The sequence below is a fragment of the Scyliorhinus torazame genome, chromosome 20, assembly GCF_047496885.1.
Source record: "Scyliorhinus torazame isolate Kashiwa2021f chromosome 20, sScyTor2.1, whole genome shotgun sequence".
Classification (NCBI taxonomy): Eukaryota; Metazoa; Chordata; class Chondrichthyes; order Carcharhiniformes; family Scyliorhinidae; genus Scyliorhinus; species Scyliorhinus torazame.
In genome coordinates, this window is record NC_092726.1 from 21820146 (window position 1) to 21843697 (window position 23552).

At 54.4% G+C, this 23552-nt stretch overlaps 1 protein-coding gene across 2 annotated transcripts in view; it reads left to right on the forward strand.

Annotated features, from left to right (window-relative positions):
- The window catches only part of bag4 (BCL2 associated athanogene 4), a 29701-nt gene extending 6562 nt beyond the window's left edge, over positions 1-23139 (forward strand). Inside the window, exons 1-4 of one of the 2 annotated variants that reach the window (XM_072485895.1) lie at positions 12345-12757; positions 13012-13353; positions 15385-15723; positions 19535-23139. In XM_072485895.1, the coding sequence (XP_072341996.1) occupies positions 12710-12757; positions 13012-13353; positions 15385-15723; positions 19535-20038 (1233 nt within the window). In that variant the 5' untranslated portion in view covers positions 12345-12709 and the 3' untranslated portion in view covers positions 20039-23139. Of the gene's footprint in view, positions 1-12344; positions 12758-13011; positions 13354-15384; positions 15724-19534 lie in introns of those variants that run through there. The other variant, XM_072485896.1, reaches the window with a different exon arrangement.
- The last annotated feature ends 413 nt before the right edge of the window (positions 23140-23552 follow it).

A 23552-nucleotide genomic window follows, 5' to 3' on the forward strand; every position in this document is an offset into this window, starting at 1 on the left:
CCTCTCTCTCTCTGTGCTGAATCCCCATGCTGTCAGTCCCCTAACCCTGCCTCTCTCTCTGTGCTGAATCCCCATGCTGTCAGTCCCCTAACCCTGCCTCTCTCTCTCTGTGCTGAATCCCCATGCTGTCAGTCCCCTAACCCTGCCTCTCTCTCTCTCTGTGCTGAATCCCCATGCTGTCAGTCCCCTAACCCTGCCTCTCTCTCTCTCTCTGTGCTGAATCCCCATGCTGTCAGTCCCCTAACCCTGCCTCTCTCTCTCTGTGCTGAATCCCCATGCTGTCAGTCCCCTAACCCTGCCTCTCTCTCTGTGCTGAATCCCCATGCTGTCAGTCCCCTAACCCTGCCTCTCTCTCTCTCTGTGCTGAATCCCCATGCTCTCAGTCCCCTAACCCTGCCCCTCTCTCTCTGTGCTGAATCCCCATGCTGTCAGTCCCCTAACCCTGCCTCTCTCTGTGCTGAATCCCCATGCTGTCAGTCCCCTAACCCTGCCTCTCTCTCTCTCTCTGTGCTGAATCCCCATGCTCTCAGTCCCCTAACCCTGCCTCTCTCTGTGCTGAATCCCCATGCTGTCAGTCCCCTAACCCTGCCTCTCTCTCTCTCTCTGTGCTGAATCCCCATGCTGTCAGTCCCCTAACCCTGCCCCTCTCTCTCTCTGTGCTGAATCCCCATGCTGTCAGTCCCCTAACCCTGCCTCTCTCTATCTCTGTGCTGAATCCCCATGCTGTCAGTCCCCTAACCCTGCCTCTCTCTCTGTGCTGAATCCCCATGCTGTCAGTCCCCTAACCCTGCCTCTCTCTCTCTCTCTGTGCTGAATCCCCATGCTGTCAGTCCCCTAACCCTGCCTCTCTCTCTCTCTCTCTGTGCTGAATCCCCATGCTGTCAGTCCCCTAACCCTGCCTCTCTCTCTGTGCTGAATCCCCATGCTGTCAGTCCCCTAACCCTGCCTCTCTCGCTCTCTCTCTGTGCTGAATCCCCATGCTGTCAGTCCCCTAACCCTGCCTCTCTCTCTCTCTCTCTGTGCTGAATCCCCATGCTGTCAGTCCCCTAACCCTGCCTCTCTCTCTGTGCTGAATCCCCATGCTGTCAGTCCCCTAACCCTGCCTCTCTCTCTCTCTGTGCTGAATCCCCATGCTGTCAGTCCCCTAACCCTGCCTCTCTCTCTCTCTCTCTCTATGTGCTGAATCCCCATGCTGTCAGTCCCCTAACCCTGCCTCTCTCTCTGTGCTGAATCCCCATGCTGTCAGTCCCCTAACCCTGCCTCTCTCTCTGTGCTGAATCCCCATGCTGTCAGTCCCCTAACCCTGCCTCTCTCTCTCTGTGCTGAATCCCCATGCTGTCAGTCCCCTAACCCTGCCTCTCTCTCTGTGCTGAATCACCATGCTGTCAGTCCCCTAACCCTGCCTCTCTCTCTCTGTGCTGAATCCCCATGCTGTCAGTCCCCTAACCCTGCCTCTCTCTGTGCTGAATCCCCATGCTGTCAGTCCCCTAACCCTGCCTCTCTCTCTCTCTGTGCTGAATCCCCATGCTGTCAGTCCCCTAACCCTGCCTCTCTCTCTCTCTCTGTGCTGAATCCCCATGCTGTCAGTCCCCTAACCCTGCCTCTCTCTCTGTGCTGAATCCCCATGCTGTCAGTCCCCTAACCCTGCCTCTCTCTCTGTGCTGAATCCCCATGCTGTCAGTCCCCTAACCCTGCCTCTCTCTCTCTGTGCTGAATCCCCATGCTGTCAGTCCCCTAACCCTGCCCCTCTCTCTCTGTGCTGAATCCCCATGCTGTCAGTCCCCTAACCCTGCCTCTCTCTCTCTCTCTGTGCTGAATCCCCATCCTGTCAGTCCCCTAACCCTGCCTCTCTCTCTCTCTCTGTGCTGAATCCCCATGCTGTCAGTCCCCTAACCCTGCCTCTCTCTCTCTCTCTGTGCTGAATCCCCATGCTGTCAGTCCCCTAACCCTGCCTCTCTCTCTGTGCTGAATCCCCATGCTGTCAGTCCCCTAACCCTGCCTCTCTCTCTCTGTGCTGAATCCCCATGCTGTCAGTCCCCTAACCCTGCCTCTCTCTCTGTGCTGAATCCCCATGCTGTCAGTCCCCTAACCCTGCCTCTCTCTCTCTGTGCTGAATCCCCATGCTGTCAGTCCCCTAACCCTGCCTCTCTCTCTCTCTGTGCTGAATCCCCATGCTGTCAGTCCCCTAACCCTGCCTCTCTGTGCTGAATCCCCATGCTGTCAGTCCCCTAACCCTGCCTCTCTCTCTCTCTGTGCTGAATCCCCATGCTGTCAGTCCCCTAACCCTGCCCCTCTCTCTCTGTGCTGAATCCCCATGCTGTCAGTCCCCTAACCCTGCCTCTCTCTCTCTCTGTGCTGAATCCCCATGCTCTCAGTCCCCTAACCCTGCCTCTCTCTCTCTCTCTGTGCTGAATCCCCATGCTGTCAGTCCCCTAACCCTGCCCCTCTCTCTCTCTGTGCTGAATCCCCATGCTGTCAGTCCCCTAACCCTGCCTCTCTCTCTCTCTGTGCTGAATCCCCATGCTGTCAGTCCCCTAACCCTGCCTCTCTCTCTCTGTGCTGAATCCCCATGCTGTCAGTCCCCTAACCCTGCCTCTCTCTCTCTCTCTCTCTCTCTCTGTGCTGAATCCCCATGCTGTCAGTCCCCTAACCCTGCCTCTCTCTCTCTGCTGAATCCCCATGCTGTCAGTCCCCTAACCCTGCCTCTCTCTCTCTCTGTGCTGAATCCCCATGCTGTCAGTCCCCTAACCCTGCCTCTCTCTCTCTCTCTGTGCTGAATCCCCATGCTGTCAGTCCCCTAACCCTGCCCCTCTCTCTCTCTGTGCTGAATCCCCATGCTGTCAGTCCCCTAACCCTGCCTCTCTCTCTCTCTGTGCTGAATCCCCATGCTGTCAGTCCCCTAACCCTGCCTCTCTCTCTCTCTGTGCTGAATCCCCATGCTGTCAGTCCCCTAACCCTGCCTCTCTCTCTCTCTGTGCTGAATCCCCATGCTGTCAGTCCCCTAACCCTGCCTCTCTCTCTGTGCTGAATCCCCATGCTGTCAGTCCCCTAACCCTGCCTCTCTCTCTGTGCTGAATCCCCATGCTGTCAGTCCCCTAACCCTGCCTCTCTCTCTCTCTCTCTGTGCTGAATCCCCATGCTGTCAGTCCCCTAACCCTGCCTCTCTCTCTGTGCTGAATCCCCATGCTGTCAGTCCCCTAACCCTGCCTCTCTCTCTCTCTCTCTCTCTGTGCTGAATCCCCATGCTGTCAGTCCCCTAACCCTGCCTCTCTCTCTCTCTCTCTGTGCTGAATCCCCATGCTGTCAGTCCCCTAACCCTGCCTCTCTCTCTGTGCTGAATCCCCATGCTGTCAGTCCCCGAACCCTGCCTCTCTCTCTCTCTGTGCTGAATCCCCATGCTGCCAGTCCCCTAACCCTGCCTCTCTCTCTCTCTCTCTGTGCTGAATCCCCATGCTGTCAGTCCCCTAACCCTGCCTCTCTCTCTGTGCTGAATCCCCATGCTGTCAGTCCCCTAACCCTGCCTCTCTCTCTCTGTGCTGAATCCCCATGCTGTCAGTCCCCTAACCCTGCCTCTCTCTCTCTATGTGCTGAATCCCCATGCTGTCAGTCCCCTAACCCTGCCTCTCTCTCTCTCTCTCTCTGTGCTGAATCCCCATGCTGTCAGTCCCCTAACCCTGCCTCTCTCTCTCTGTGCTGAATCCCCATGCTGTCAGTCCCCTAACCCTGCCTCTCTCTCTGTGCTGAATCCCCATGCTGTCAGTCCCCTAACCCTGCCTCTCTCTCTCTCTGTGCTGAATCCCCATGCTGTCAGTCCCCTAACCCTGCCTCTCTCTCTCTCTCTGTGCTGAATCCCCATGCTGTCAGTCCCCTAACCCTGCCCCTCTCTCTCTCTGTGCTGAATCCCCATGCTGTCAGTCCCCTAACCCTGCCTCTCTCTATCTCTGTGCTGAATCCCCATGCTGTCAGTCCCCTAACCCTGCCTCTCTCTCTCTCTGTGCTGAATCCCCATGCTGTCAGTCCCCTAACCCTGCCTCTCTCTCTCTCTGTGCTGAATCCCCATGCTGTCAGTCCCCTAACCCTGCCTCTCTCTCTCTCTCTCTGTGCTGAATCCCCATGCTGTCAGTCCCCTAACCCTGCCTCTCTCTCTGTGCTGAATCCCCATGCTGTCAGTCCCCTAACCCTGCCTCTCTCTCTCTCTCTCTCTGTGCTGAATCCCCATGCTGTCAGTCCCCTAACCCTGCCTCTCTCTCTCTCTCTCTGTGCTGAATCCCCATGCTGTCAGTCCCCTAACCCTGCCTCTCTCTCTGTGCTGAATCCCCATGCTGTCAGTCCCCTAACCCTGCCTCTCTCTCTCTCTGTGCTGAATCCCCATGCTGTCAGTCCCCTAACCCTGCCTCTCTCTCTCTCTCTCTCTGTGCTGAATCCCCATGCTGTCAGTCCCCTAACCCTGCCTCTCTCTCTGTGCTGAATCCCCATGCTGTCAGTCCCCTAACCCTGCCTCTCTCTCTCTGTGCTGAATCCCCATGCTGTCAGTCCCCTAACCCTGCCTCTCTCTCTGTGCTGAATCCCCATGCTGTCAGTCCCCTAACCCTGCCTCTCTCTCTCTGTGCTGAATCCCCATGCTGTCAGTCCCCTAACCCTGCCTCTCTCTGTGCTGAATCCCCATGCTGTCAGTCCCCTAACCCTGCCTCTCTCTCTCTCTGTGCTGAATCCCCATGCTGTCAGTCCCCTAACCCTGCCTCTCTCTCTCTCTCTCTGTGCTGAATCCCCATGCTGTCAGTCCCCTAACCCTGCCTCTCTCTCTGTGCTGAATCCCCATGCTGTCAGTCCCCTAACCCTGCCTCTCTCTCTGTGCTGAATCCCCATGCTGTCAGTCCCCTAACCCTGCCTCTCTCTCTCTGTGCTGAATCCCCATGCTGTCAGTCCCCTAACCCTGCCTCTCTCTCTCTGTGCTGAATCCCCATGCTGTCAGTCCCCTAACCCTGCCTCTCTCTCTCTCTCTCTGTGCTGAATCCCCATGCTGTCAGTCCCCTAACCCTGCCTCTCTCTCTGTGCTGAATCCCCATGCTGTCAGTCCCCTAACCCTGCCTCTCTCTCTCTGTGCTGAATCCCCATGCTGTCAGTCCCCTAACCCTGCCTCTCTCTCTGTGCTGAATCCCCATGCTGTCAGTCCCCTAACCCTGCCTCTCTCTCTCTGTGCTGAATCCCCATGCTGTCAGTCCCCTAACCCTGCCTCTCTCTGTGCTGAATCCCCATGCTGTCAGTCCCCTAACCCTGCCTCTCTCTCTCTCTGTGCTGAATCCCCATGCTGTCAGTCCCCTAACCCTGCCTCTCTCTCTCTCTCTGTGCTGAATCCCCATGCTGTCAGTCCCCTAACCCTGCATCTCTCTCTGTGCTGAATCCCCATGCTGTCAGTCCCCTAACCCTGCCTCTCTCTCTGTGCTGAATCCCCATGCTGTCAGTCCCCTAACCCTGCCTCTCTCTCTGTGCTGAATCCCCATGCTGTCAGTCCCCTAACCCTGCCTCTCTCTCTCTGTGCTGAATCCCCATGCTGTCAGTCCCCTAACCCTGCCCCTCTCTCTCTGTGCTGAATCCCCATGCTGTCAGTCCCCTAACCCTGCCTCTCTCTCTCTCTCTGTGCTGAATCCCCATGCTGTCAGTCCCCTAACCCTGCCTCTCTCTCTCTCTCTGTGCTGAATCCCCATGCTGTCAGTCCCCTAACCCTGCCTCTCTCTCTCTGTGCTGAATCCCCATGCTGTCAGTCCCCTAACCCTGCCTCTCTCTCTCTGTGCTGAATCCCCATGCTGTCAGTCCCCTAACCCTGCCTCTCTCTCTGTGCTGAATCCCCATGCTGTCAGTCCCCTAACCCTGCCTCTCTCTCTCTGTGCTGAATCCCCATGCTGTCAGTCCCCTAACCCTGCCTCTCTCTCTCTTTGTGCTGAATCCCCATGCTGTCAGTCCCCTAACCCTGCCTCTCTCTCTGTGCTGAATCCCCATGCTGTCAGTCCCCTAACCCTGCCTCTCTCTCTCTCTGTGCTGAATCCCCATGCTGTCAGTCCCCTAACCCTGCCCCTCTCTCTCTGTGCTGAATCCCCATGCTGTCAGTCCCCTAACCCTGCCTCTCTCTCTCTCTGTGCTGAATCCCCATGCTCTCAGTCCCCTAACCCTGCCTCTCTCTCTCTCTCTGTGCTGAATCCCCATGCTGTCAGTCCCCTAACCCTGCCCCTCTCTCTCTCTGTGCTGAATCCCCATGCTGTCAGTCCCCTAACCCTGCCTCTCTCTCTCTCTGTGCTGAATCCCCATGCTGTCAGTCCCCTAACCCTGCCTCTCTCTCTCTGTGCTGAATCCCCATGCTGTCAGTCCCCTAACCCTGCCTCTCTCTCTCTCTCTCTGTGCTGAATCCCCATGCTGTCAGTCCCCTAACCCTGCCTCTGTCTGTGCTGAATCCCCATGCTGTCAGTCCCCTAACCCTGCCTCTCTCTCTCTCTGTGCTGAATCCCCATGCTGTCAGTCCCCTAACCCTGCCTCTCTCTCTCTCTCTGTGCTGAATCCCCATGCTGTCAGTCCCCTAACCCTGCCCCTCTCTCTCTCTGTGCTGAATCCCCATGCTGTCAGTCCCCTAACCCTGCCTCTCTCTCTCTCTGTGCTGAATCCCCATGCTGTCAGTCCCCTAACCCTGCCTCTCTCTCTCTCTGTGCTGAATCCCCATGCTATCAGTCCCCTAACCCTGCCTCTCTCTCTCTCTGTGCTGAATCCCCATGCTGTCAGTCCCCTAACCCTGCCTCTCTCTCTCTCTCTCTCTCTGTGCTGAATCCCCATGCTGTCAGTCCCCTAACCCTGCCTCTCTCTCTGTGCTGAATCCCCATGCTGTCAGTCCCCTAACCCTGCCTCTCTCTCTCTCTCTCTGTGCTGAATCCCCATGCTGTCAGTCCCCTAACCCTGCCTCTCTCTCTGTGCTGAATCCCCATGCTGTCAGTCCCCTAACCCTGCCTCTCTCTCTGTGCTGAATCCCCATGCTGTCAGTCCCCTAACCCTGCCTCTCTCTCTCTGTGCTGAATCCCCATGCTGTCAGTCCCCTAACCCTGCCTCTCTCTCTCTGTGCTGAATCCCCATGCTGTCAGTCCCCTAACCCTGCCTCTCTCTCTCTCTCTCTGTGCTGAATCCCCATGCTGTCAGTCCCCTAACCCTGCCTCTCTCTCTGTGCTGAATCCCCATGCTGTCAGTCCCCTAACCCTGCCTCTCTCTCTCTGTGCTGAATCCCCATGCTGTCAGTCCCCTAACCCTGCCTCTCTCTCTGTGCTGAATCCCCATGCTGTCAGTCCCCTAACCCTGCCTCTCTCTCTCTGTGCTGAATCCCCATGCTGTCAGTCCCCTAACCCTGCCTCTCTCTGTGCTGAATCCCCATGCTGTCAGTCCCCTAACCCTGCCTCTCTCTCTCTCTGTGCTGAATCCCCATGCTGTCAGTCCCCTAACCCTGCCTCTCTCTCTCTCTCTGTGCTGAATCCCCATGCTGTCAGTCCCCTAACCCTGCATCTCTCTCTGTGCTGAATCCCCATGCTGTCAGTCCCCTAACCCTGCCTCTCTCTCTGTGCTGAATCCCCATGCTGTCAGTCCCCTAACCCTGCCTCTCTCTCTGTGCTGAATCCCCATGCTGTCAGTCCCCTAACCCTGCCTCTCTCTCTCTGTGCTGAATCCCCATGCTGTCAGTCCCCTAACCCTGCCCCTCTCTCTCTGTGCTGAATCCCCATGCTGTCAGTCCCCTAACCCTGCCTCTCTCTCTCTCTCTGTGCTGAATCCCCATCCTGTCAGTCCCCTAACCCTGCCTCTCTCTCTCTCTCTGTGCTGAATCCCCATGCTGTCAGTCCCCTAACCCTGCCTCTCTCTCTCTCTCTGTGCTGAATCCCCATGCTGTCAGTCCCCTAACCCTGCCTCTCTCTCTCTGTGCTGAATCCCCATGCTGTCAGTCCCCTAACCCTGCCTCTCTCTCTCTGTGCTGAATCCCCATGCTGTCAGTCCCCTAACCCTGCCTCTCTCTCTGTGCTGAATCCCCATGCTGTCAGTCCCCTAACCCTGCCTCTCTCTCTCTGTGCTGAATCCCCATGCTGTCAGTCCCCTAACCCTGCCTCTCTCTCTCTTTGTGCTGAATCCCCATGCTGTCAGTCCCCTAACCCTGCCTCTCTCTCTCTGCTGAATCCCCATGCTGTCAGTCCCCTAACCCTGCCTCTCTCTCTCTCTGTGCTGAATCCCCATGCTGTCAGTCCCCTAACCCTGCCCCTCTCTCTCTGTGCTGAATCCCCATGCTGTCAGTCCCCTAACCCTGCCTCTCTCTCTCTCTGTGCTGAATCCCCATGCTCTCAGTCCCCTAACCCTGCCTCTCTCTCTCTCTCTGTGCTGAATCCCCATGCTGTCAGTCCCCTAACCCTGCCCCTCTCTCTCTCTGTGCTGAATCCCCATGCTGTCAGTCCCCTAACCCTGCCTCTCTCTCTCTCTGTGCTGAATCCCCATGCTGTCAGTCCCCTAACCCTGCCTCTCTCTCTCTGTGCTGAATCCCCATGCTGTCAGTCCCCTAACCCTGCCTCTCTCTCTCTCTCTCTGTGCTGAATCCCCATGCTGTCAGTCCCCTAACCCTGCCTCTCTCTGTGCTGAATCCCCATGCTGTCAGTCCCCTAACCCTGCCTCTCTCTCTCTCTGTGCTGAATCCCCATGCTGTCAGTCCCCTAACCCTGCCTCTCTCTCTCTCTCTGTGCTGAATCCCCATGCTGTCAGTCCCCTAACCCTGCCCCTCTCTCTCTCTGTGCTGAATCCCCATGCTGTCAGTCCCCTAACCCTGCCTCTCTCTCTCTCTGTGCTGAATCCCCATGCTGTCAGTCCCCTAACCCTGCCTCTCTCTCTCTCTGTGCTGAATCCCCATGCTATCAGTCCCCTAACCCTGCCTCTCTCTCTCTCTGTGCTGAATCCCCATGCTGTCAGTCCCCTAACCCTGCCTCTCTCTCTCTCTCTCTCTCTGTGCTGAATCCCCATGCTGTCAGTCCCCTAACCCTGCCTCTCTCTCTGTGCTGAATCCCCATGCTGTCAGTCCCCTAACCCTGCCTCTCTCTCTCTCTCTCTCTGTGCTGAATCCCCATGCTGTCAGTCCCCTAACCCTGCCTCTCTCTCTCTCTGTGCTGAATCCCCATGCTGTCAGTCCCCTAACCCTGCCTCTCTCTCTGTGCTGAATCCCCATGCTGTCAGTCCCCGAACCCTGCCTCTCTCTCTCTCTCTGCTGAATCCCCATGCTGCCAGTCCCCTAACCCTGCCTCTCTCTCTCTCTCTCTGTGCTGAATCCCCATGCTGTCAGTCCCCTAACCCTGCCTCTCTCTCTGTGCTGAATCCCCATGCTGTCAGTCCCCTAACCCTGCCTCTCTCTCTCTGTGCTGAATCCCCATGCTGTCAGTCCCCTAACCCTGCCTCTCTCTCTGTGCTGAATCCCCATGCTGTCAGTCCCCTAACCCTGCCTCTCTCTCTCTGTGCTGAATCCCCATGCTGTCAGTCCCCTAACCCTGCCTCTCTCTCTCTCTGTGCTGAATCCCCATGCTGTCAGTCCCCTAACCCTGCCTCTCTCTCTCTCTCTCTCTCTCTCTCTGTGCTGAATCCCCATGCTGTCAGTCCCCTAACCCTGCATCTCTCTCTCTGTGCTGAATCCCCATGCTGTCAGTCCCCTAACCCTGCCTCTCTCTCTGTGCTGAATCCCCATGCTGTCAGTCCCCTAACCCTGCCTCTCTCTCTCTCTGTGCTGAATCCCCATGCTGTCAGTCCCCTAACCCTGCCTCTCTCTCTCTCTGTGCTGAATCCCCATGCTGTCAGTCCCCTAACCCTGCCTCTCTCTCTCTCTCTGTGCTGAATCCCCATGCTGTCAGTCCCCTAACCCTGCCTCTCTCTCTCTCTGTGCTGAATCCCCATGCTGTCAGTCCCCTAACCCTGCCTCTCTCTCTCTCTGTGCTGAATCCCCATGCTGTCAGTCCCCTAACCCTGCCTCTCTCTCTCTCTCTCTGTGCTGAATCCCCATGCTGTCAGTCCCCTAACCCTGCCTCTCTCTCTGTGCTGAATCCCCATGCTGTCAGTCCCCTAACCCTGCCTCTCTCTCTCTCTCTCTCTCTCTGTGCTGAATCCCCATGCTGTCAGTCCCCTAACCCTGCCTCTCTCTCTCTCTCTCTGTGCTGAATCCCCATGCTGTCAGTCCCCTAACCCTGCCTCTCTCTCTGTGCTGAATCCCCATGCTGTCAGTCCCCTAACCCTGCCTCTCTCTCTCTCTGTGCTGAATCCCCATGCTGTCAGTCCCCTAACCCTGCCTCTCTCTCTCTCTCTCTGTGCTGAATCCCCATGCTGTCAGTCCCCTAACCCTGCCTCTCTCTCTGTGCTGAATCCCCATGCTGTCAGTCCCCTAACCCTGCCTCTCTCTCTCTGTGCTGAATCCCCATGCTGTCAGTCCCCTAACCCTGCCTCTCTCTCTGTGCTGAATCCCCATGCTGTCAGTCCCCTAACCCTGCCTCTCTCTCTCTGTGCTGAATCCCCATGCTGTCAGTCCCCTAACCCTGCCTCTCTCTGTGCTGAATCCCCATGCTGTCAGTCCCCTAACCCTGCCTCTCTCTCTCTCTCTGTGCTGAATCCCCATGCTGTCAGTCCCCTAACCCTGCCTCTCTCTCTCTCTCTGTGCTGAATCCCCATGCTGTCAGTCCCCTAACCCTGCCTCTCTCTCTGTGCTGAATCCCCATGCTGTCAGTCCCCTAACCCTGCCTCTCTCTCTGTGCTGAATCCCCATGCTGTCAGTCCCCTAACCCTGCCTCTCTCTCTGTGCTGAATCCTCATGCTGTCAGTCCCCTAACCCTGCCTCTCTCTGTCTGTGCTGAATCCCCATGCTGTCAGTCCCCTAACCCTGCCCCTCTCTCTCTGTGCTGAATCCCCATGCTGTCAGTCCCCTAACCCTGCCTCTCTCTCTCTCTCTCTGTGCTGAATCCCCATCCTGTCAGTCCCCTAACCCTGCCTCTCTCTCTCTCTCTGTGCTGAATCCCCATGCTGTCAGTCCCCTAACCCTGCCTCTCTCTCTCTCTCTGTGCTGAATCCCCATGCTGTCAGTCCCCTAACCCTGCCTCTCTCTCTCTGTGCTGAATCCCCATGCTGTCAGTCCCCTAACCCTGCCTCTCTCTCTCTGTGCTGAATCCCCATGCTGTCAGTCCCCTAACCCTGCCTCTCTCTCTCTCTGTGCTGAATCCCCATGCTGTCAGTCCCCTAACCCTGCCTCTCTCTCTGTGCTGAATCCCCATGCTGTCAGTCCCCTAACCCTGCCTCTCTCTCTCTGTGCTGAATCCCCATGCTGTCAGTCCCCTAACCCTGCCTCTCTCTCTCTCTGTGCTGAATCCCCATGCTGTCAGTCCCCTAACCCTGCCTCTCTCTCTGTGCTGAATCCCCATGCTGTCAGTCCCCTAACCCTGCCTCTCTCTCTCTCTGTGCTGAATCCCCATGCTGTCAGTCCCCTAACCCTGCCCCTCTCTCTCTGTGCTGAATCCCCATGCTGTCAGTCCCCTAACCCTGCCTCTCTCTCTCTCTGTGCTGAATCCCCATGCTCTCAGTCCCCTAACCCTGCCTCTCTCTCTCTCTCTGTGCTGAATCCCCATGCTGTCAGTCCCCTAACCCTGCCCCTCTCTCTCTCTGTGCTGAATCCCCATGCTGTCAGTCCCCTAACCCTGCCTCTCTCTCTCTCTCTGTGCTGAATCCCCATGCTGTCAGTCCCCTAACCCTGCCTCTCTCTCTCTCTCTGTGCTGAATCCCCATGCTGTCAGTCCCCTAACCCTGCCTCTCTCTCTCTCTGTGCTGAATCCCCATGCTGTCAGTCCCCTAACCCTGCCTCTCTCTCTCTCTCTGTGCTCAATCCCCATGCTGTCAGTCCCCTAACCCTGCCTCTCTCTCTCTGCTGAATCCCCATGCTGTCAGTCCCCTAACCCTGCCTCTCTCTCTCTGCTGAATCCCCATGCTGTCAGTCCCCTAACCCTGCCTCTCTCTCTGTGCTGAATCCACATGCTGTCAGTCCCCTAACCCTGCCTCTCTCTCTCTGTGCTGAATCCCCATGCTGTCAGTCCCCTAACCCTGCCTCTCTCTGTGCTGAATCCCCATGCTGTCAGTCCCCTCACCCTGCCTCTCTCTCTCTCTCTGTGCTGAATCCCCATGCTGTCAGTCCCCTAACCCTGCCTCTCTCTCTCTGTGCTGAATCCCCATGCTGTCAGTCCCCTAACCCTGCCTCTCTCTCTGTGCTGAATCCCCATGCTGTCAGTCCCCTAACCCTGCCTCTCTCTCTCTCTGTGCTGAATCCCCATGCTGTCAGTCCCCTAACCCTGCCTCTCTCTCTGTGCTGAATCCCCATGCTGTCAGTCCCCTAACCCTGCCTCTCTCTCTGTGCTGAATCCCCATGCTGTCAGTCCCCTAACCCTGCCTCTCTCTCTCTCTCTCTCTGTGCTGAATCCCCATGCTGTCAGTCCCCTAACCTGCTGTTTGTCCTCTCGGTCCTTGCTCTATGTCTGTGTGTGTCTGTCTGTATGTGTGTGTGTCTCAGTGTGTGTATATAGGTGTGCGGATGTGTCTTGGTGTGCGGCTGTGTCGGGCTGCGTGGCTGTGTCGGGCTGCGCGGGGCCGCCTCGAGCCGCGCAGCCGTGTCGATGTGAGTGTGTGAGGTGGAGCGATGCTTGACGACAACTTGCTGTCTGGTGCTGCAGTGACCTCACAAATGGTGAGTGTCTCTATGTCACTGAGCTGGATTTGTGCGACCCCACAACACAGGGTGTTCAGGAAGGGCTACCCCAGGGGGCAAATAGCCTCGTATCTTAGCGAGTGTAAAAAGTGGTTCACTAGGGCTGCTTAATTCCCTTTCAGAAATCGTTCTTCTGCATTGACAGAATGCTATCAAGCCAGATTGTACATTGCTCTGCTGAATCTCTTCGTCCTCTGGTGAATGGATAACCTGTGTACTCTTCCTCCTCTCAGGGTTTGGTCAATGGTGTGTTCCCTTCCGGAAGAGCATCGTCGCCCAGCCGAATCCCAGGGAGCACGTGGTATTCCCGCGGAGTGAGTGAAAGCATACTGCCCGAGGACATCCCCGGCGAGAGCATTCAGCAGCAAAGTTATCCCCAGCACCAGCAGCACCCCCAGAATCAGCAGGCCTACCTGCAGCAGCCCACCCAGCAGGCAGGCCTGCCCCGGCCCCCCAGCAATGGGCACGCCTCCTCTGCTCAGTGGGCCCACTCGCAGACTGGGCCGCCCTCGGGCCTGCCGACGAGGGCCCAGACACCAGCTCACACAGCGTATCCAGCTCAAGGACAGCAGCGGGTGAGTGTGGGCGACTCTGGGTGCGTGTCCAAAGTTTCACACTGTTAGACGAGAGTGGCTGAGAAAGGAGACCATTGAGCAGTAACGCTCTGGGCTGTGCACTCTCGGAAGGTTGTGAAGGCATGAGGGCGGGAAAGGGTGCTAAAAAGATTCACAAGAATGGTTTCGGGGAGGAGATACCCTGTTATGAGGACAGATTGGAGAAGTTGTGACTACTTTTTGGAGAGGAGAACATTGGGAGGAGATTTATATTATGATCCCGGACCAGCCCCCAACAGTGGCAAGGATACTGGACAGAACCTCAATATTCTATTTTCAATTTGTTGGACTGTGAGGGAAGTAGCCCTCACTCCAGGAGTGACTGCACAAACATAGGGATCTGGTATATTAAAACAAACTTTATTACCAACACAGTATTAAAATATATTTGCCATTACACCAGATAATAGCTTACAATTATCCCTTAACCAATGCGAATCAATACAGTAACACTGACCCTCAGCTGCTATCTTTATTCCCACTCAAACAACAGGACCCATCCCTACTCTCAATCCACTTTCAAATATAGTCAGCACTCTGGAAAACCCACTTTACCGAGATGCTTCTTTGAGACTGTTTTGAAGAAAAGATCTGAACCCTGGCAGACCCATGCAGAAACTCTGGCTGTGTTCCTTCAGAAGCTGCTTCTCAGTTTGTTCAGCTCACCTTCCAATCACCCAGTTCTGAACTGCTTAGAAGGAAACTGCTAATCTGTCGACAGACGTATCTTAAGACTGCAGTGGGAGCAGATGCTCGACTTCTGCTCACATCCCACTCTAAAACTCAACTAAATCTGTGTTTATGCACAATTCCTGGTGCTTGAGCTCCTCCCAGTAATTACATAACCGTACCAAGCAAGAACATAAAGTATCTACCATTTTTTTGAAATTTAGAGGACCCAATTATTTTTTTCCAATGACGGAGCAATTTAGCGTTGCCAATCCACCTACCCAGCACATTTTTGGGTTGCGGGGGTGAAACCCACGCCGACACGGGTAAAATGTGCAAACTCTACACAGACAGTGACCCGGGGCCAGGATCAAAACCTGGGTCTTCGGCGCCGTGAGTCAGCAGGGCTAACCATCACGCCACCGTGCTGCCGTTCAAAGTATTTAACTAAATCCACAGGGAACCTCCCCAATCCAAACAAAACTCCCATTCGCCCCAGCTTTTACGATGCCTTAATTGCACCCCCCTGGCTCACAAAACCTTGTAAATCAGGATTGTTTAAAAACGTGACCGCAGCAGTCCTACACACATCAACCCAGCCTTTTATCCCTTCCTGCTCCAAATACGGACAATACAATATATCTAACATTCATTACGTTTGAGAGCGATGTTCAAAATCACAAGGGGAAGAGAGTGGAGAGGGAGAAACTGTTGTCGCTTGTACAAGTATTGCTTACGAGAGGGCACAGATTTAAAGCAGCTGGCAACGGAAGCGAAAGTCACATGGGGGGGGGGGGAGAAAGAATAATTTTCCCACAGCGAGTGTGGACTGCCCTGCCTGAGAGAGTGGTGCATACAGGAGGGGATTAGACACTTCTTTTGTCAGAGAAGTACATACAGGGTTAGGGGGTCAGGCGAGCGAATGGAGCTCGATGAATTGCTGATTGGGAGAGCCGATTGCGAGGCAATGGGCCGAATGGCCCCCTCCTTTTCAGTTTGTATCTGAGTAATGCGAATGCCAAGGGCAACGTGGATTTGGGTAACTCCCGCAGAGCAAAGCGTTCCAGGGTATTTAACAGGAGCAGAGGCTATAAAACCTTGCTGATATTGGGACAGCGGGTCACATTTGACGATTTGTCGTCGGGAAGGTCAGCAGGGTGAGGGGGTGGTTCAGAGTTCAGAGCTCCGATGGCTGAAGAAATGGCCGCCGTCAGCAGTGGGGCGATTAAAATCCTCAGCCCTTCGGTTGACCATGTAGTTCCGGCTCCTCTGCAGGTTGAACCTCGGTTGAGGCTGACTGAGCTTTTGTTTCTGATTGAACAGGAGGTGTACGAGCAACAGCCGCAGTACCCAGTGACCGCCCCGCAGTACCACTTCAGAAACCCGGATTCGGCCCCGCAGCCGTCCATGTACCCTCCCCAGCATCAGCCTGCACCTGGCCCGCAAACACAGCCCTGGTCGCCCTCGGCACCAGCACCCTCTCTGACAGCGGCAGGATTGCAGTCCCACGACCTGTGGGCCCAGACCCGGGCGGCCGGGCTAACATCGCCCACGGAGCAGTTCCCTCACGCTATGCCACCGTTCGGGGGTGGGGGCGTATCGGGACCACCTACGCCTGGTTGGCAGAGGCTCAGTCCGTCGCAGTCGATGTACGAACAGAAGGTAAGACCGTGCACAGTCGGAACCTTGTGTTGACACGAGGCTTTGACTGAGATTGTGAGCACCTGAGGATCGGTGGCCCCCGATTGTTAGCCTGGCCGCCTGTGAGGCCCCCCCTCCCTGGCAAAGGACTCCTCTTTCCCCCCCCCCCCCCCCCCCCCCCCGGGTGAAGGACTCTTTCTTCCCCCCTCCCCCCCCCCCCCCCCCCCGCCCCGGTGAAGGATCCACCCACACACCTCTGTGGCAATGAATTCCACAGACCCACCACTCTCTGGCTGAAGACATTTCTCCTCATCTCTGTTCTAAAGTGACTCCCTTTTATTCTAAGGCTGTGCCCCCGGGTCCTAGTCTCCCTTGTTAATGGAAACAACTTCCCTACATCCACCCTATCTAAGCCATTCATTATCTTGTAAGTTTCTATTAGATCTCCCCTCAACCTCCTAAACTCTAATGAATATAATCCCAGGATCCTCAGACGTTCATCGTATGCTAGGCCTACCATTCCTGGGATCATCCGTATTAATCTCTGCTGGACCTGCTCCAGTGCCAGTATGTCCTTCCTGAGGTGTGGGGCCCAAAATTGCTCACGGTATTCTAAATGGGGCCTAACTAATGCTTTATAAAGCTTCAGAAGTACATCCCTGCTTTTATATTCCAAGCCTCTTGAGATGAATGACAACATTGCATTTGCTTTCTTAATTACGGACTCAACCTGCAAGTTTACCTTTAGAGAATCCTGGACTAGGACTCCCAAGTCCCTTTGCACTTCAGCATTATGAATTTTGTCACCGTTTAGAAAATAGTCCACGCCTCTATTCTTTTTTCCAAAGTGCAAGACCTCGCACTTGCCCACGTTGAATTTCATCAGCCATTTCTTGGACCACTCTCCTAAACTGTCTAAATCTTTCTGCAGCCTCCCCACCTCCTCAATACTACCTGCCCCTCCACCTATCTTTGTATCATCGGCAAACTTAGCCAGAATGCCCTCAGTCCCGTCATCTAGATCGTTAATATATAAAGAGAACAGCTGTGGCCCCAACACTGAACCCTGCGGGACACCACTCGTCACCGGTTGCCATTCCGAAAAATAACCTTTTATCCCAACTCTCTGCCTTCTGTCTGACAGCCAATCGTCAATCCATGTTAGTACCTTGCCTCGAATACCATGGGCCCTTATTTTACTCAGCAGTCTCCCGTGAGGCACCTTATCAAAGGCCTTTTGGAAATCAAGATAGATAACATCCATTGGCTCTCCTTGGTCTAACCTATTTGTTATCTCTTCAAAGAACTCGAACAGGTTTGTCAGGCACGACCTCCCCTTGCTAAATCCATGCTGACTTGTCCTAATCCGACCCTGCACTTCCAAGAATTTAGAAATCTCATCCTGAACAATGGATTCTAGAATCTTGCCAACAACCGAGGTTAGGCTAATTGGCCTATAATTTTCCATCTTTTTCCTTGTTCCCTTCTTGAACAGGGGGGTTACAACAGCGATTTTCCAATCCTCTGGTACTTTCCCTGACTCCAGTGACTTTTGAAACATCATCACCAACGCCTCCACTATTTCTTCAGCTATCTCCTTTAGAACTCTAGGGTGTAGCCCATCTGGGCCCGGAGATTTATCAATTTTTAGACGCCTTAGTTTCTCTAGCACTTTCTCCTTTGTGATGGCTACCATATTCAACTCTGTCCCCTGACTCTCCGGAATTGTTGGGATATTACTCATGTCTTCTACTGTGAAGACTGACGCAAAGTACTTATTTAGTTCCTCAGCTATTTCCTTGTCTCCCATCACAAAATTACCAGCGTCATTTTGGAGCGGCCCAATGTCAACTTTTGCCTCCCGTTTGTTTTTAATGTATTTAAAGAAACTTTTACTATCATTCCTAATGTTACTGGCTAGCCTACCTTCAAATTTGATCCTCTCTTTCCTTATCTCTCTCTTTGTTATCCTCGGTTTGTTTTTGTAGCCTTCCCAATCTTCTGACTTCCCACTACTCTTTGCCACATTATAGGCTTTCTCTTTTGCTTTGATGCATTCCCTAACTTCCTTTGTCAGCCATGGCTGCCTAATCCCCCCTCTGATAACCTTTCTTTTCTTTGGGATGAACCTCTGTACTGTGTCCTCAATTACTCCCAGAAACTCCTGCCATTGCTGTTCTACTGTCTTTCCCACTAGGCTCTGCTCCCAGTCGATTTTCGTCAGCTCCTCCCTCATGCCCCTGTAGTTACCTTTATTTAACTGTAACACCTTTACATCTGATTCTACCTTCTTTCAAATTGGAGATTGAATTCGACCATATTATGATCACTGCCTCCTAAGTGCTCCCTTACTTTAAGATCTTTAATCAAGTCTGGCTCATTCCATAACACTAAGTCCAGAATGGCCTGTTCCCTCGTGGGCTCCATCACAAGCTGTTCCAAAAAGCCCTCCTGTAAACATTCAATGAATTCCCTTTCCTTGGGTCCACTGGCAGCATTATTTACCCAGTCCACCTGCATATTGAAGTCCCCCATGATCACTGTGACCTTGCCTTTCTGACATGCACTTTCTATTTCGTGGTGCATCTTGTGCCCCTGGTCCTGACCACTGTTAGGAGGCCTGTACATAACTCCCATTATGTTTTTTTTGCCTTTGTGGTTCCTCAACTCTACCCACACGGACTCCACATCATCCGACCCCATGTCGCCCCCCCGTCGGCAATTCAGCCAGTTTTCCTGGGAGAATTGCAGCGGAGGCCTCTGTCAATGGCCCCCTACCCGTGCGATTTGCGGCGATTCTCCGGAGACTGGAAAATCGCAGGAGCGGCGTCGGACTGGATTTCACCATTGACGCCCATTCTCCGACCCCCGCGTCGATCGCCATTTTGGCGCTGAGGCTCGGAGAACCCACCCATGAGCTTTTGGGGAGTTGGACTCTGGGCAGGATTTTGCACACCCTCGCCCCCAGTGGTGTGTTTTCCTGGGGGTAGGGGGGGTGGGGGTCACTGCCTTCAGCGGGATCGGAAGGTCCCGCCCTCTACCCTAAAAAGTTCACCTTCCTCACCGATGTGGGAGTTTTCCTGTGTGTGTGAGTGTCTCCTTGCTTCCACAGTCGGGGGGTGGGGGGGGGGGACAGTGCTCGTGTGAGGTCTCCTGTATTGTTGAACTGGCTCCGTACTGCCGATGCTTGCCCCAAGTTCCCCCGAGCTTTCCGTTGAGCTGCGCTGGAACACTGCAGCAGGCCGAGGATGGAGAGGTCAGTGTTGGTGGGTGGGGATTTAATGTTTTGCCTTCGTGTCCCTTTGAGAACAAGTTTTAAGGTGTCCCCTAAACAGAGGTGGGTGTGTGGTCGTGTTCTCCTTAATATTTAACACGAGTAGTGATATCAAACCAGGCATTGCTGTCTTGCTATCAGTTCCTCCTCCCATTTAATTGATCTGATTTGTACACTGTCCAGTCTCGAACTCGCAGTGAAGAAGCGGATGCACTCTGCAGGCGCTCACTTTAATTTGAGGCTCGACCTTTAATTGAGACGTCGGGTGCAAACCAACGATTAAACATGTGCACCCTTCACAGGAAAAACTGGCCCAGACAACAGCGAAACCTGCTCTAATCCCAAGCGATAAGCCACAGAATGTGACATTCCCGTACACGATGTGGCTCTTAATATTAATAAATGTAGTGACGCAGAAGCCAAACTGTGTTTCTAAGTAACCCCACCTCCGCGCGCGCACCCCCCCCCCCCCAAACCCATTTTGTGAGTATGGAGGTAGATTTATTCAGCCATGAGGAGTCAGTGCTCCTGTTTCAACCATTCTGTCTCTCCTTCTAGGACCTCCAGTATCCCTTGAATCACCAGGACCTCCGGCCCCGCCTCAGCAACCTGAGCTACCTGGGGAGCGAGCAGCAGGCCGCTGGCTACACCCCGGCCCAGACTCCAGACCAGCTGCCGACCATGCCCCACGGGCAGAGGATGGAGTACAGCGCTCCTCCCACTGTGTACAAGACCCGCACACCGCCCAAGGGTGCCAGGGACAAGTCGGCGCTGCCCACCAACAACGGCACGGAGCAGCAGACTGAAGCGAGTGCCCACCCGGGCCACGTGAAGGTGGAGCAGGTCTTGAGCCACGTGCAACAGCTGGAGGCGGAGGTGAACCACTTCGACGGGAAGCGGGGCGACAAGACATACAGGCTCCTGGAGGAACTGCTCACCAAGCAGCTACTGGAGGTGGACTCGGTGGAAACCAACGGGCAGGAGCAGATCCGGCAGGCCCGCAAGGAGGCGGTGCATAAAATCCAGGGGGTGCTGGAGAAACTGGAGAGCATGGCCGAGTAGGGATTGGAGGGCAGTGAGAGAGCGAGAGGGAGGCTGCTTGGCCAGCCACTGCCGAGGGGAGGAACTGCGACCTGCCCGGCAGAGCTGGTGATTCACCAGGAGGACGTGGATTGGCAGACCGGGGACGGTGAGTTCCCTGGCTGCAAATCGAACTCTGACACCACTTGTGCAGAAAGAGGACTCGTACAGTTGCTCTGATTGGCAAATAGACTCGAAATAAAAAGCAAGTGTACAAAAACACACTGTGTACGTTAAGATGGACGCACCCAAACAAAACACTCTTGAGGTGAGCATTGTAACAAAATGTCACCAATTTCACGAATCTCTCTCCAAGGCAAACTTGTACACCTTTGTATCAACCACAGACTGATTAAAACCTTTGTTCCATTGGTTCGCATTGGAGGCGATTGAGCCCCATTTGGGAGAGGATGCTACGACGTAACAGGCAAGTGGTTCTTCCTTCAGGCTTCCCCGCCGTGCATTGGTCAGGCTGTGGGGGCAGCTCCCGGCTGTCGTGAAGCTTGCCACGTCGGCAACACAGCTCGCACAAGCACAGCTGTATTGACACCACTGACCACACGCCACAGGTGTGCAATCAGACAGCAGCGTCCTGTTTGGGCGCTTTGATTTGGCCTTCGGCCGATCGTTCATTGGTGCAAGTTGGAGTAAGTCAGCCGCGAGCCGGAGGAATCACTGTGCAAATGACCGGGGTGTCCCAATGCCAGGAGAATAAGATGCGATGGTTGCTCATTGCAGCTGGTTAGTGTTCAGTGTTGAGGTGCATTCCCCTCCTCCCCTTGTGCTAAGTAGAGGACAGCAGATATGGGAATTGTCGCGGGTACACACCAGACCACCACCCGCAGCTATATTGCTCACTCTGTTGACCAGTGACTCCGAAACGCTGGCCTCAAACGTAACCTGCTTCAGACTTGCAAAATGAATGAACTGTTTTTTTTTCTGAAACAAGACCCTGGAGCATGAGTTGTTCGATCTTCCGACTGTGTCATTTCTCCTTTTCCCTGACCTCTTTTCCCCCCCCCCCCCCCAGCCCCAGCACTTTCCCTGTTAGCAGCACAAAGAACGTCACCTTGCAGTCTGACATGAAGCAGGAATCTCGACAGAGCCTGTTTTCTTTCCTTTCTGACAGGAGCGGGCCGAAGGATCGTGCGCCGAGCTTTTCCTCGTGCTTTCCCCTTCTCCAGTGAGGTAAATGGGACAGGGGGAGTAAGTCCTGAACTCAGCACTGAGGTTAAGATCATTACCGCCTTGCCACTCGAATGGGGGGAGCCGTTTGCTGCACCGTTTTCTGTCTCCTCCCTTTTGTTCCACCCTTTTGCTTTTTGCAACATCCATCGTCAAGACCTTGCGGCAGCACCTCTTGCTCCACGGATCCGAGATTCATCCCGTCTGCCCGTTCCCAACATCTTGGTCAACGCATCGTTCCCCAACATCCCCTTCTCCCTCGTGTTTCGATACCCAACGAATTGCCAAGGGATCTGTGTTTGTTTGAGGGGGGCAGGAAGTAAGGTTGCTGCCCCTTATCTCCCCCTCGCCCACAGCAAAGTGTGGTACCTGCCCCCGTGACGGGCTTTTCATTCCAGGTCCTGGACAAGCTGTGCTGAGGCAACAGCGCACTGCTTTTCCACCGGGAGACCGAGGTGCAGAGAATGGGATGAAACTGAACCCGGTGACACATCCTTTCCAGAACACCGGGGGAGGGGGCCGAATGTCCAAGGCTTTAGATGACAACAAAATATTCAGACGCGTCTCTTAGCCCAGCATAAACCCCGAGCCCCTCGCTCCCCGAAAAAGAAACGGTAACTTTTATTTAGGGCAGCACGGTAGCACAAGTGGCTAGCACTGTGGCTTCACAGCGCCAGGGTCCCAGGTTCGATTCCCCGCTGGGTCACTATCTGAGCGGAGGTTGCACGTTCTCCCCGTGTGTGGGTGGGTTTCCTCCGGGTGCTCCGGTTTCCTCCCACAGTCCAAAGATGTGCAGGTTAGGTGGATTGGCCATGATAAATTGCCCTTCGTGACCAAAAAAGGTTAGAAGGGGTTATTGGTATAGGGTGGAAGTGAGGGCTTAAATGGGTTGGTGCAGACTCGATGGGCCGAATGGCCTCCTTCTGCACTGTATGTTCTATGTTCTAAAAAAGAAGGGGTCGACTTGCATGTTTGGTTTCTGGATAAGCCGATAGGTCACCATGCCCACTGCCCGATAGAGGGGAAGACGCCTCAGTCTAGCTCTTTAGCCCAGAGAATATTTAAGATCGAGCACTTTTCTCCTCGGTGTGAGTCTGTGTGGCAAGACCGAGCACTTTTCTCCTCGGTGTAAGCCTGTGTGGCAAGACCGTCCCTCCCTCTCCTGGTGACTCTTGACGGATGATATGTGCGCCATCACAGGAGCTGCCTGCCCGCCTATGCTTGCTGAAGTGGCGAGGAGTGGGCGAGAGCTCGCCACCAGTTTTGGGGCAGTGTGAAATGTCTGTCGGCCTTTGGTTTCACCAGGCAATCTGCGGTTTTATATATAAATAGCTATATTCTATATGCATGATGGGACATTTTATATTTTGTTAACACTTTGGAGAGCAAAGTTTAATTGGGACACCGCATGGGGGCAAAACAATCTGACTCTATAAGCGCGCACACACACAATTCTGGAGAGCGGCGCGGACCTTAATTCATTGCAGCATTCAGAGTTTCGAGTATCTGCTCTAGGAGTGCAGACAAAAATCCGCAAGGGTCTTTATCGTCACTTCATTTCCCCCCCCCTCATATTATTGAGTAATTATCTCAGGTATATCGCAGTTCTTGGGTCATTCAAGGAACGAGGGAAAAACATTCGAAACACGGTCTCACTTGTTTGGAAAGAGGTGACAAAATGTTTCTTAAAAATTGCTCTTTTTTTGACGAGAATTATATCTTTGATATCAAACGGGGCGCCAGTGCTTTTTTGTGGAATTGGCTGAGCTGTGAGTGTGTGTGAACCTTTGCTGCCCTTCATTCTCCTCCCGTTCCAATGTACTCTGATGTTATAAAGTCGTGACGTACGGTTTGTCTTCCTCTCCTGATTTGTGCAATAAACGTCTGCTTGTGTTTGATTCTGCCGTGTCCGGTCACTTCTGCTCTCTTGTTGAAGGTCAGTCAGTGAGTTGGCACGGGGAGGAGCCCAAGCCGAGAATCGTAGAATCTCGCGACGCAGGAAGCCAATTATGTGGTAACAGGCGGAACAAATAGAAGCAGGAGGAGGCCCTTCGAGCCTGCTGCGCTGTTCGTTGTGATCGTGGCTGATCATCAAGTTCAATACCCTGATCCCGCCTTCCCCCCCCCCCCCCATATCCCTCGATATATCCCCAAGAGCGGGGGGGGTGGGGAGAGAGAGTTCCCGGAATTGCTGTATCAAAGATGAAGGGTGTTGGGCCCAACGCTCGGAATAAGCAGTGCTGAGCGTCGTCCTCCCCGTAAACCCCTTTGTCCTTTTCAGATAATGATCCAATTTCCCTCCAGAGATTGA